The 13,138-nt window shown below is 37.8% G+C and overlaps 3 protein-coding genes across 5 annotated transcripts in view; 1 reads left to right on the top strand and 2 right to left on the bottom strand.

The window, feature by feature from the left end:
* The window catches only part of frmd3 (FERM domain containing 3), a 45,348-nt gene extending 43,946 nt beyond the window's left edge, over positions 1 to 1,402 (bottom strand). Inside the window, exon 1 of one of the 2 annotated variants that reach the window (XM_087792007.1) lies at positions 1,092 to 1,402. In XM_087792007.1, coding sequence (XP_087648133.1) covers positions 1,092 to 1,196 — 105 coding nt within the window. In that variant the 5' untranslated portion in view covers positions 1,197 to 1,402. The remainder of the gene's footprint in view (positions 1 to 1,091) is intronic. The other variant, XM_087791997.1, reaches the window with a different exon arrangement.
* Positions 1,403 to 2,702: 1,300 nt separating this feature from the next.
* On the top strand, positions 2,703 to 7,418 carry LOC148087870 (gluconokinase-like). The gene is made up of 6 exons (XM_087798839.1): positions 2,703 to 2,938; positions 3,064 to 3,120; positions 3,793 to 3,823; positions 3,889 to 3,975; positions 5,496 to 5,539; positions 6,337 to 7,418. The coding sequence occupies exons 2-6, from the start codon at positions 3,083 to 3,085 to the stop codon at positions 6,692 to 6,694; spliced, it is 558 nt and encodes a 185-aa protein (XP_087654965.1). The 5' UTR covers positions 2,703 to 2,938; positions 3,064 to 3,082; the 3' UTR covers positions 6,695 to 7,418.
* Positions 7,419 to 7,735: 317 nt separating this feature from the next.
* Positions 7,736 to 12,941, bottom strand: gkap1 (G kinase anchoring protein 1). 2 transcript variants are annotated; one of them, XM_087798665.1, is made up of 12 exons: positions 12,831 to 12,941; positions 12,307 to 12,562; positions 10,630 to 10,788; positions 10,369 to 10,458; positions 10,033 to 10,156; positions 9,894 to 9,919; positions 9,301 to 9,462; positions 9,144 to 9,230; positions 8,719 to 8,782; positions 8,576 to 8,646; positions 8,402 to 8,479; positions 7,738 to 8,116 (listed from the first exon to the last, which is right to left on the bottom strand). In XM_087798665.1, the coding sequence occupies exons 2-12, from the start codon at positions 12,544 to 12,546 to the stop codon at positions 8,075 to 8,077; spliced, it is 1,143 nt and encodes a 380-aa protein (XP_087654791.1). In that variant the 5' UTR covers positions 12,547 to 12,562; positions 12,831 to 12,941; the 3' UTR covers positions 7,738 to 8,074. The 2 variants fall into 2 exon arrangements, with proteins under 2 accessions (XP_087654843.1, XP_087654791.1); XM_087798717.1 differs by lacking the exon at positions 10,369 to 10,458 and having other exon boundaries at positions 7,736 to 8,116.
* Positions 12,942 to 13,138: the final 197 nt, after the last annotated feature.

The raw sequence follows: 13,138 nt of genomic DNA, 5'->3' as shown, positions 1-13,138 counted from the left end.
CTAATTCTAATTGTGAAGATTGTTTGATTATAGTCTAAAACTGTTCTATTTCAGTTGAAAAGTTTTTTGATTATTGTTGAAAATGATTTGATTACTTTTGGTTCCGTTTACTATTTCTTATTGTGTGTGATGTCTTATTTCATTCTTCGGAATCAGAATCAGAATCAGAATCCTTTATTTGAGGGGAAATTCGGTTTAAACAGCAATATACAAAAAATAAAAACACCCAGAAATAAAAATAAAATGAAAGAAATCTAAATAGAATAGAATAAAAATCTGCCCTATATTATATATATGCACTAACATATTTACAAAAATAACAAGAAGAAAAGGTGCTGTTAAATATTATCTGGCTGTGTTCTTGTTGTGGAGTCTGATGGCAGCAGGGAGGAAGGACCTGCGGTACCTCTCCCTCACACACCTGGGATGGAGCATCCTATCACTGATGGAGCTCCTCAATGCCCTCAGTGTGTGCTGGAGAGGGTGAGATAAGTAAAAAAGTAAAAGTATTCTTTTATTCTGTTCCGCCACCAAACACACAAAAAAGTCAATGATGTGTTCACAACACTGGCAATAAAAGTTTCTAGTTCTGATTCTGAAGATGGATTAATTATAGTTAAAGATAGTTTGATTTTATTTGAAAATTGTCTGATTACGGTTAAGAACATGACGATTAAAAATGAGATGAGATTGACATATAGAAAACAAGTCTGAGTGTAAAAACATAAATTTAAGCATCTACATAGTGACCTCACAAGTCAGCATCTCAGAGACAACTGACTCATGGTGACCACGGTAGGGTCAGAGATCCGGACACGTAGATGGTGTTTCTGGTCCAGAATCTCCTCACCACACCCACACCATCAGTAATATGCTGCCTCATGAATGAAACTTTGTCCACAACTTCTCTGCAGACAGAACAACAACCATCATCCGCTGCTCCATTCATCCTGACGCGGTTCATTCAAGTCAACATGTGCCACCGCATCAAACATGGCCTGGTGTTGATCCAAACATGCCCTGGATCTCACGAGCCACTGGAGAGGGTTTCACCAGCGAGAGGAACCCGTCCAGACGAGTCGGACACTGACCTGGATGCTGCAGCAGATCTCAGAGTCGTCCAGTAACCGGATCGTACACACGAGCTCCTGGTCCAGGGAGCGGATGCTGGGGCTGCGAAACCGGAGCATTTTCATCCTTGTGTCGGTTCTGTAGGTCTTCTCAGCTCCTCATGATCCACGGACACACACGCGCGCACACGCACGGACACACACGCACACATGGACACACGCAGGAGACCCGTCACTCACAGCAGGACGCCCTTGAGAGGCAGCGCGTGGATGGAGGAGGAAGTGGAGAATGGATGGAGAACCAGGAGGAGGAGGAGAGCTGACTCCTGCCTCGGTTCACGCGCACGCACGCACGCGCATTCGATCTCGGTCGAGCGTGCGCCAGATTTTTTTTTTTGTTGTTTCAATACACACGCATTCTTCATTCCAACACGCGTGGAATCAATGAAACACAACATTTACGTTTTCATTCTAGTGCTGTCACCATATAAATACGATGACGTCACGTCGCGTCAGCACACGTTTGCATTGACGTTATTATTTGACTGGATTACGAATGTTATGTTTTTTTGTGTGTGTTTTTTTTACCTTATTAACCAAAAAAAAACAATCAACGCATTTACCCTTCTTGTCACTATTTCTTTGGTGGACGAGTCAGTTTTGTGACGTCATTTTCAGCATATCAATACTAATTGTAACTGATAAAGCAGCACAAAACATGAAAGAAATACGTAGAAAATGCAAGATATAATATATATATATATATATATTCACCAGCTCATAACAGGTTAAATCTGTAGATTACTCGTGTCGTTGATTTATTTTTGTACGTTTGTGCAATAAGGAAAATGAAAATAAAATAAAAAAAGAAATGGTAATGTAGTACCATAGAACCAGGACCAAACACATTAACTCAAAATTGTATTGATTCCATGATTCAAATGTTTACCATCTATACCAGACGTGGGCAAATTTAGGCCCTTTGACTGTATTTATGTGAGACTTGTCAGGGTCAAAGTTCGTGTAGAAATTAACAATTTTATTATTGTATTATTTATCCTTAGTCTCTTAATATTTTTAATAGGGTTTGTTTTTTTAGGACTTTTTTCCTGCGCTTTTGTAATTTTTGTGTGTATTTGTTGCCCCTAAAAAACATTTAACATTACAAATATTAAGAAAAAGTACTTTTGTATTTTAAATATAGAATATATATACTTAAAAATAATTATATACAAGATGAAATAATTTTTTTAAAAGCTCAGATTTGGTAATTGTGAAAATGTTGAAAACAAAAGAACACGAAATAAATGTCTTAAATAAGTAGAATATAGAAAAACGTGAATTATTAATTTAGGAAGATGAAAAAACATTTGAAAAATATTTAAACAAGAAATTCCAGTGAGAAATGTTATGATTTCATACTGCACTATCTTAGGACAATAACATTATTAAAGCGAATAGAAAATAGGTTATTTATGTCTAAAGTTTATAATTTACCATAGTCTATTTTTGTACATAATGATAAAAATAAAGGGGGAAATTAGATACGATTAACACTCCAGACCACTTGGGGGCGGTAATGTGCTTTTCTGTTCTTTGCAAAACCCCAGAAACCAAGGAGAAGGACGTCTGTAGAGACACACAAGTGTTTCAAACACGGAGTTTAATCTTTAAAAACCTGCGTAAACTGAGCTGGACTCTGTGATAGAATCTACTACTGCAGGTGTTTGTGCGGGAAGAAAATCATTCGGAATACAAATGACGTGCGAATATGACGTGCGTGACGTCACACCCTGTACAAATTCCAAGTTATTTATTACAAGGATCTGATAAAAACTCCTCGTGGTTTCGAGCAGGTGAGAAGTGAGGTAAGACAAACCATGACATACTTTTATAATATTATTTTTGTTTAAATTCAGAGAAAATGTTCCGATATTTAACGAAATGCATTTTTTTTTAAAAACAACTTGTTTTGTTCCAACGCGACATGAAGAACGTCACGTGACGTCAACATGATCTACGTCATCATGGGGGTCTCGGGATGCGGCAAGTACGTATTTGCCTTTTTTAAGTAGCAATGAAACTATTAACTTTAATTGAAAATTTAAATTTGCATAAACATCTGTTTTAATCGTATTGTAAATTTATTTATTTTCCATTTCTTATGAATATATATGTATTAATGTAATAATCAAATAAATAAATGGCTTCCTCTTGTTTGCTATATTTGAGTATTCAAATTATTTTAATTTTTTTAACCTATAGTATACATTTTTTCTTCATGCATGCATGTTATTATTATTAATATCATTATTTAACACGTGGAAATGGCATAAAACAGTTATGGTTTAGTAGTGGGTGTCATGTATTTCTTTTTAGTTATTTAAAAAGATTATATATATATATATATATATATATATATATATGTATAGTATGTGTGTATATGTAGGGGCCTGAGATGAGAGATGGGGGTCTTCAGGGAGAGGGGCCTAAGGGAGGAGAGCTAGGGGCCTGAAAGACAAGGTAGCTTTGTGTAAAGTAGGGTCTTGAGAGAGCAGGTGGAGGGGCCTGAGAAGGTAGATCTGCAGCCAGCATGTTTTATGAGCCTTAATTTGCCGGCAGGTAGAAGATACAGTCCAGTGCATTAAATGATTGTTTAATTTGTTGTTTAAATGTTTAAATGCAACTGTCATTAAGATGGTTTTTTTATTTTTTATTACAGGAGTTCTCTTGGTGCACATCTGTCTGAAAAGGTACATTTAATCAACAACACACATCTATATCTTCTGTGGTTCTGATCATAATGTCTGGTCATCAGCTGGGATGGCGTCTGCACGAAGGGGACGACTTCCACCCGCAGGAGAACATCGACAAGATGGCGCGTGGTGTTCAGCTGACGGACCAGGTACGTGTCGTGATGATATATCCTCAAAATATAGTTAAAGCTTTCAAAGGAGAACACTGAGATCCATAACAAACACAAGTGAATTTCCCCAGAGACGCCTGTTTCTCTTCAGTCTAATTCACTCTCTCTTCAGTGGCTCTTCCAACTATCAAAGCAAACTGACTCCAAAAAAATGTCTGGCTGTGTTTCCCAATATTGGCTGCTTTTGTGCTAACATACGAGCGTTTGTCGACACGGAAGCTTCACGCAGGGATCTCCTCTGCCAAAATATGATCAGCTGAACTGACATGGCTCTGTGTAGCTGGAAGCTGATGAAAGGAAGGTTTGGCAGGAAAGCTTTCGTTCAATTATGTGGATTTTTTGTGTCAAAAAAATGCTATACAGCGCATAGTGTGAAGTGTACGATTGTTCCTTTTTTAATTTACCATAAAAACTGCTGATATTTATGTGTTTAAAAAAAGAAGAAAACGTATTTAATATTTTTATCTTTGGCAGGTTTTATATTTTTCTTCAGTAGCATTAGCTGCACAGTGTTTTGTTTACTTGTGTTCTATGTAAACATCAAAGGCACGACATGTTTCATGAAGACGAATCACTTTCTAAAAAATACAATTTAACGCTTGAATGAATCCACCTCTCAAAAACTACTTTAAGGTTCTTTATACACCACAGGGATCTGACCGTGTACCGTTATAGGTCAATAAGACGTTTGTTGTGTTATCAGTTTTATCTTGACCTTTAAAGTATATACTTTATTGAATATTGTTTTGATTGTTTAAGCGCTTTGTGACCCTGGTCTGGAAAAGCGCTATATAAATAAAAATTACTTTCTTACTTAGATCATCATCAAATGAACACAAGATCAGTGCATTATATCAAAAAATCACTCCCACTACAGTCTTTGTGGTTTCCATGGCCACGACACACACGCTCTGCAAAGCGCTGACGCTGTGTCGCCAATTCGAATCTAATTGGTTAACACAACACTGCCATTGATTTCAATGGAAAAGGGCCATTTCTGAAACGACTGAAGGCCACATGACCGGCTGCTCAAATATGATTGGATGAAGCTCTCACATGAACGTACAATCCAGGAAGCAGTGTGCAACTTGCGCAAGCAAGAGGAAAGAAATGAAATGAAGAGAAAAAAATACGAGGGACAATTTAATACATATTTATGAATAAAAAAATTTAATTGAATAAAAAATGTATTTTCTGATTATGTTTAGACCAGCAGAGAAGGCCTTGCTGGCCCTGACGGCCCGTCACTGCTTATTTGTCTTATTCATCTTAAACACCTACAATATGCAGCATTTAAGTAGATATAGTTATGCATATAATTAATCACACATAAACATTATATACATTAATATTAAGTCAACATAAACTAATATATCTTGCTTCTTGTAGAACAACGTATCCAAATAAAACGTTAAAATGTTCTTCTTTTTTTTTGTCGTACTAATTTTAATTGTGTATGTCTTTTTCTTGTGATTATGGATCTGATTTTTTCTTTCCAGGACAGAATTCCTTGGCTGCTAAAACTACATGAAGTCATTGAAAGGTGTGTTTTTTTCTTTGCTCATACGAAGTTGTTAAACAGTATTCATTTCATTTCAAACTTGACAACCTTTTAGATTCCAAGTAATGGAAAGCAGGCCGGCCACTCTGCAACATTAGCTGCCTACAAACCACACTTCCAAATCTGAAAAGAAACCAGGAACTGTTGTAAAACACAAATACAAGTATAATATATATATAATATATCCCATGATCAAGATGCCAAGCCTGATAACTTGGAGAGGAAAGCGATTCGATTTGAGCATTTTTTTTTCTGTATAATATAAGATAATGGAGCCCAATTTAACTTTTGTTTTTAGTCTATATTGCCATGTTTATTTAATGTTTTGATTTACAATCATGGTTTGTTTAAGTAAAAGATGGCAGTGGTAACTTTAACACTCTTTACCAGAGTTAAAAGTATGTCTCCTCTAATCTTCTCCAATGACTCGGGCACTAGCTAAAAAAAAACAGTACCTGCGACAGAACTGTTGGCGAGCTCGTAAACATGGAGAAATCTCTGAGTTTTTCCAGGTCTTGAGTCTCCACTAAGGGTCGGATGACTTGTTTACGAGGAGAGTACTTTTGGATTTTAAAATGAAAGCGTGGAAAAGAGTCTTTCAAACTGATGGGTTTTGACATCCGGGCTGTGAGAGTGTGGAGTTGAAAAAAGACTTCAAGGATGATCACACAGGGAGGTGACAAGCGTGACAACATTTTACTACATCAAAAGACTTCATCTGATTCATGGGGCCTCGCTCGTGTTCGTGCCAGAGTCTTAAAAATCGTGTCTTTTCACAGAGAAAGAAGCCTCGGCTGCGACGCTCTTCTCACCTGCTCGGCCCTGAGGCGCCTCTACAGGAACATCTTGATCTATGGTCCGACCGCTTTGTCCTCTTCCCCTCCTCCGGACCAGGACCCTCGCTCGCCTCCAGGTGTCTTCTTCATCCATCTTCATGGTGACTTCCAGATGATCCATCAGAGGGTTTCGACCCGGTGTGGACATTACATGAAGGCGGACATGCTGACTTCTCAGTTTGAGATCTTAGAGCCGCCACTGGAGGAGGAGGAGAACGTGTTGAGGTTAGATGTCGGCAGGAGCTTCGGCGAGATGGTTATAGAAGTAGAGAGTCACCTCAAGAGTGTCACGTCTTCCTAGAGCAGTGGTTCTCGTCATGCTCCCCAACAAGGAACATTCTGACATTATATACAGTTACACTCTTTCGGCACAAGGTGGAGCCAAAGGCCATTTTTAAGAACTACAGATAGGGTCTTTAATGACCGGCTGTGACCTGAATCATGAAAATCATGAGGTAAAAAACCCTCAGATACGACACAAAAGTTTAACCCATGTACTGTTATAATGAAATGATGAGATTGACATGTTTATAGACAGTTCTATTTTGTGACTCTTCCCGAAACTACACATCATTTGGTCGGAGAAGACACTTTTCCCCCTTGAAATTAAATGGATGGGATGCACTTGTGTTGATGTATTTTTGTTAATTTCATGTTAAAATGTTATTGAATCATTTTGTTTGGTGTCTCATTGACAAATGAGAACCATAACCTTCTAAAAAATGTGGTTTTACTGCCCTCTAGTGTCCACTTCCAAGATAATGACCAAGAAAGTGGTAATTTCTTGTCCAAACTTTTCAAAATGTTTAACAAATTTGGGTTTATTGCATAATTAAGAAAATTGCTAACATTATTATTAGCATTTACAACCACATTAAAGATAATTAATGTGTATGTATTTTTTTTCTTAATTTTTCAAACGGAAACTGTGGCCAAATAAAAGTGTTTCCTGTACAAGATGTTCCATAAACTCCTCGGAACGCGGTGGACCATCTGATCTGATCATTTATTAAAGACAAACGTCTGGCGGAAGAATGAGTTGATGTTCCGGTCTGTTGCCCGATGGTGTGAATCCGCTCTTGTTGCAGAAGACAAGACCCCTGGTGCAAAAAGCTCAGCTCCGACTCGAGATAAAACGAATTAAAGATGCATGACTTGGCGTCCGATTGTGAATGAGGTTCTTTCAGTTTATAGAGAGAACTCCCTCTCGTCAAGAACAAACCAGGAGCTACCTTCTGTTGTGTTGTTACAGTGATAAAAAGGCATGAAAATGTATATAAGCTCTATACAAATCGGGGTGTTTAGAAGCAATACTTGAAACATGTTCCCCTGAAAATTTTTATTCAATATTGAGGAGAAAAGATAAGGTTTTTTTTGTACAATGTTTCCGTTTTGACGGCACAGAAACGGATCAGGCACACAGCAGCGATGAACAGTACTGGAGATGCAGACTTCCTCTCTGAGAAAAGTCCGGCAGTTTCAATTCAAATACTTGAATTTAAAAGCTTCAAAAAAATGAAGAAAAAAAAACGAAAAAACCTCAGGAGTTTGGAAGGACATGCAAGAGACGCCAACACGAGGTCAAGAGTTTAAAAAAAAAAAAAAAATCTGATTTGAATTTTCTTCATTTGTTCGTCGGGTGGTTTGATCTTGCTGGGGAGGAACCTTCCTGTCGTCAGTGTCAAAGCTCCGACTCGGATCCTTTCTTCCCTTTCTTGTTTCCCTGGTGACCCAAACAAACGCAGGGGTGTTAATGACAGAAAAGCACTCAAGGGGGCGCCACCCTTTTACACCCGTGTGATTTTTTTTTACTTAACGCCCGACGGTTCTCTTATCTACATGATTCGATACGTTTTCTAGCATTTAAAATATCGTCGATCGCAATGAGCTCAACTGGACAGCAGGGGGGGATAGTGCTCCTGGTGGCACCACAGAGAGAGACACGATTCTTCACACGACTCATGGATCCAGATGGTAAATCCACTCAAGTGAAATGATGAAAACGTACCTGATGTTTGGGCTGATCTGACTGGAGACCTTTGACCTTGGACCGTTCTTGTTCAAGGGCAGCATGCAGTAATGACACCTGTACACACACACACACACACACAGCCAGAGAAATACAAACGATTGAGTGAAAAGAAAATGCAGTGAATTGATGAGTCAGAAAAAACCCACTCACCTGTGACGACAGCTCCTCTTTGATGTGAAGAAGTTCCTCCACCTGCAGCAGAATCTCTGCTTTGTCCTTCACTGGAGGCCAAACAGGAAGTTAAAGCAGAGAAAGAATAAAAAAAACACACTATCCGTGTGAACTCTACTCACTTTCTCCCTGTTGCAGCATTTTAAGCAGCTGAGAATTTCTTAATTTCACTTCTTTGTATTTGATCTGCAAACAGAAGTGAAAGATTCGCATGAATACACGTTTTAAAAAAATCGTTGATTAAAGCCGCACTACGTCATGTTTGACATCATTTTAATTTTGAGGCTTCAGTTTTTAAATGAAGTACTGACAGACTTTTAATGTGACCAGGAAGATATAAATCTATATTAATATAAATGCACACGCAGAATGTCGCAACCGATTCCATGACAGTGCAGTAAAAATGTAATTAACACTGGGTGGAGCCAGAAATAATATTTTCAATCGTAAATGTAGCTCATTTAATCTTCCTTTATTATTCTGTCATATTCAGTCATTTTGTTTAATCTTATTCATGTAGCCAAAGTAAAAACAAAAGTGTTCTGACCTCCCACTGTGAGATGGTGTTCTTCAGTTTATCCATCTCCTGGTCTTTCTTCTCCAGCTCATATTTAAGTTGTTCTGCGCGAGGGTCCTGACAAAAGAAGACCACATGGTGAGTCCTGGGTTTTGCAACGATAAAGACTTGTTTAACGTCCTCGCACCAGTTCAGGTTCTGAGCTCGCGGCGGTTTCCTGTCCTTGGTTCCCGGAATACTGATCCAGTCTCTTCTCCCGCTGAACGATTTTGGTCACGTCATCCTCCAGTTTGTTGAAGAACCGCTCCTCCGGCCCTGATCCCGGACCGGGGATACCTGACCTGCTGTCCTGCGGACCAAAACAATAAGAGACATGTTGAGTTTAAAATGAAAATAACATGATGTGTATAGAAACTTGTAGCCGAGTACGAGTAACAAGAGTAACAATAAGAGGTAAAGAACGGTAAAAGTCGGAGTCATCTAAAAAGTAAAGAACCTTAAGTACCGACCATTTAACATCACAAGACCATTTTAATATGGTAAAAAAAATATTCAGGTCGTCAGTTTAATGTTTATATTTTTCCTATTAGCGATAACTAGGAAGATTTTTCATACGTTTGTATTTTGCGGAACAAATTTCATTATTTGCATTGAGATTTATTAAAAGAAGAAACACTCCCCCCTGGCGGTGTGTAGTCGCAGGTGCCTATTTATGCCAAAAATGTAACTTGTTTACTCTATTTTTTACACATATATATAAAGGGTAAAAATCGATCTCACCTTCTCTGATTTTCTGTTGGACTGTTCTGAAGAAGAAAACAAAAAGGAAAACAGACATTATTAAGGAAGTATGACACAAACAAAACTTTTATACTAACACGGTGCATGTAAATATAAAAAAAAAAAAAGTTTTCCTAACCGTCAGACTGGAAATCCTGCAGGGAAACTGTCTTTTTTTCTTTTGCTTGCTGGTTCTTCTTTTTCTCCTTTTTTCCTCCCCCTTCTTTTCCTCGAGATTTGGGCGAGGTTGTGTTTGTGTTGTTCTGCTCAGGAACAAAATAATTGTTCACACGTCTGACAGAACGTTTTAATTTATCACACAAACAACGTCGACAACAAGTATGACGGTAGCGGATCAGTGGACGGTCTCGTTGTGTTATTAATAGCAACAGGTGTCGTAACATAAAGCATTTCTAACTCAATCAGAGGAAGGTGGAAGAACAAGGGATGAAAAAAAACAAAAAACAGCCTGCACCTGTGTATGTGTTTGTTTCTGCTTTTCAAATTCCAATTTGCTTAATATGAGAGCCTTTTCCAGGTCAGCTTCATACAGCTCTGAGGTCATCTGTGTCAGAGAGAAATCAGAATGACTGTTAATCTGTCCTTGTGCTCCGGTGACTACATTAAAATGAACACACATTTTCGTCTATAACTAAAAAGGAACAGATTACTCTGTTGTGATCCCATCAGAATCTTCACTCAAAACCATGCAGAGTTGTTTTAAAAGTTCCTTTACCTGCTCATCCCTCTGCTTCCATTGCTGCCAGCCTTCAGCAGGCATGGTGGGATTCCCCGGTGAACTACTGAGGAGAACGTTTGCGATCCCTGACAGGGACACGCATGGAGGAGGCGCGCTGGACTTCTGTGGAATCTTTTTGAAGGCGAGATTGCGGAGCTGAATAAAAGGTGTGTATGATTAGAGTTAATATTTCCAAACAACACTCATGTTAAAATAATAGTCTACCCAAATTTTAAACTTCACTCATTTCCTACTCTCGGGCTTCAATACAAGATGGACGTTACAGACGAGTGCTTTGGAGGTATTTGGATGTTTTTAAATGTGTTTATTTGGACAAAGACGACTGAGCTCCAGTCGCTACATTAAAATGAACATACATTTTTGTCTATAACTCTAAAAAAGGAACAGATTACTCTGAAAATAATCCCAACCCTTAATCAACATGAGAGCAAATAAGTGAAATTTTGAATTTTGGGAGATCTATGCCATTAAGAATAACAAACAAATATCATAGAAGAAACAGAAATGGAAAGTTGAAAAAAGCTTATGACCCCTTGTTGTCTGCTAGATCCTGCCATCCCATGCTTTTGCACAATTATACATACAGACCGTCTGCACACACTTCTACAGAACAATACATGAATTAATTTTTATTAAATGTTTTCTATTTTGACCTTAATGTGGACAACAAAAGTAGCACCTGAACACACGTAATGTTGTGTACAAGAACATTGCAAACCATTGTATGGTTGACTATGTCGATTATATCAACGTGAAAAAGAAAAGAAAATTGTCCATTAAATTTTAATTTAAATTTAGAAAATCTAAGGGAACGTTTAGTAAGCAAGTAAGTAATTTTTATTTATATAGTATAGCCTAAATACATACTGTACATAAGCGCTATATAAATACAATTTACTTACTTACAAAACGTATAAATACATATATAAAATAAAAGACAACATGTATAAATACATGAATAAATAAAAGAGAAAACGTATAAATATATACATAAATAAAAGACAAAACGTATAAATACATACATAAATAAAAGACAAAACGTAGAAATACATACATAAATAAAAGACAAAACGTAGAAATAAAAAAAAGTAAGTAATTTTTATTTATATAGTTCTTTTCAAGACCAGGGTCACAAAGCGCTTAAACAATCAAAACAACATTCAATAAAATATATACTTTAAAGGTCAAGATAGAACTGAGAACACAACAGGAGTTCCAGAAAATAAAGGAAAAGCCTGAACAAATAAAAATTTCAATATTACTGAGAAATAGTTGATCATAATCTAAAAAAAGTTTGTTAATACGGAGACATGATTACTTGCGTTTAAAAAATGTGAATTAGTACAATTATTAAAAAACAAAACATGATGTAGAGAAATATCACGACTTCCAAAAACAGCTGCACCCAGATGGACTCTTTGATGTTTTGTTTACAATACAGAGTCAAATGGTTCCATCAAAGACTAAAGTTTTCAACGTGTTGCTTGTAAACAGACTCTCACGTGAATCTGTTATTCATTAATACGTTAAATCATTTCTTTCAACTGAATAAATGTTATTACTTTCTTCCGTCTTGGTTTCACACAAAACAATGGGGACAGATATGATCAGATCATTAACCTAACAAAAAAAAAACGTTATTTAGAAACTGACCTCGTTTGCTTCACTCTGTTGCTGCTCCTTTTTCTTCTTCTTCTTGTCCTTCTTCTTGTCGCTCCCAGGGGCCACTTTGGCCCCGGCTTTCCCCGGCCGAGGCTTGCCGGACGAGTCCCTGCCGTTCTTGGTGGCGGTCTTGGCCGTGTCCGAGTTGTCGGAGTCCGAGTCGGAGTCGACCTGCAGGAGGGCGAAGCGAGAGGCGGTGGTGGGGACGGTGATCATCGCCGAGGATGCCATGTTTTCTCAGGAGTCACTGGGAGAGGAAACAAAAGTGAAATAAAAGATCGGTAAGAATCGAGTGGACGCCATTTCGTGATAGGTTCTCTTCATCATCTCACGAGTTAACACGTCAATAAACAGAAGGTTTCTAAAAAACAAAACAAAATGTGGACAGAAATAGCATGTTTGCTAGCAGCCGGAGCTAAGCTAGCTAACTGTACAAAGCTAAGGTCTGTGAGCGTTGAGGCAAGTTTTTAAAAGAGTCAAACGGTGTCGTCGTTGGCAGACATTAATGCACTTACGATTTTAATGTCTTCTGGAAACTTGCGAGTGTATTTTTTCTACACACAACAGCAGCAGCTTGAGGAGGTGAAGTACTTCTGTGAGGTACCAGCTACTGGAGTCTGCGGACGGAAGCCACGCGCGGACAAAAAGAAAAAATCGCGTCGCCCAAATTTTTACCTTTTTGGTGTCACGCTTTTTATTAACCCCTTAAAGATAAACGGTTTTTCTAATAATATTATTAAAACATTAGCCTTTGGAATTATACTTTCAAAAAACCACCAATGTAAATACGAATTATTTTTTATTATTTTATGAGGAATCTGAT

This window comes from Callionymus lyra, chromosome 1 (assembly GCF_982586985.1).
Source record: "Callionymus lyra chromosome 1, fCalLyr1.hap1.1, whole genome shotgun sequence".
In the NCBI taxonomy this organism is placed as follows: domain Eukaryota; kingdom Metazoa; phylum Chordata; class Actinopteri; order Syngnathiformes; family Callionymidae; genus Callionymus; species Callionymus lyra.
Note: the sequence above shows the minus strand (reverse complement) of the source record. Positions and strands in the feature narration are given on the sequence as shown.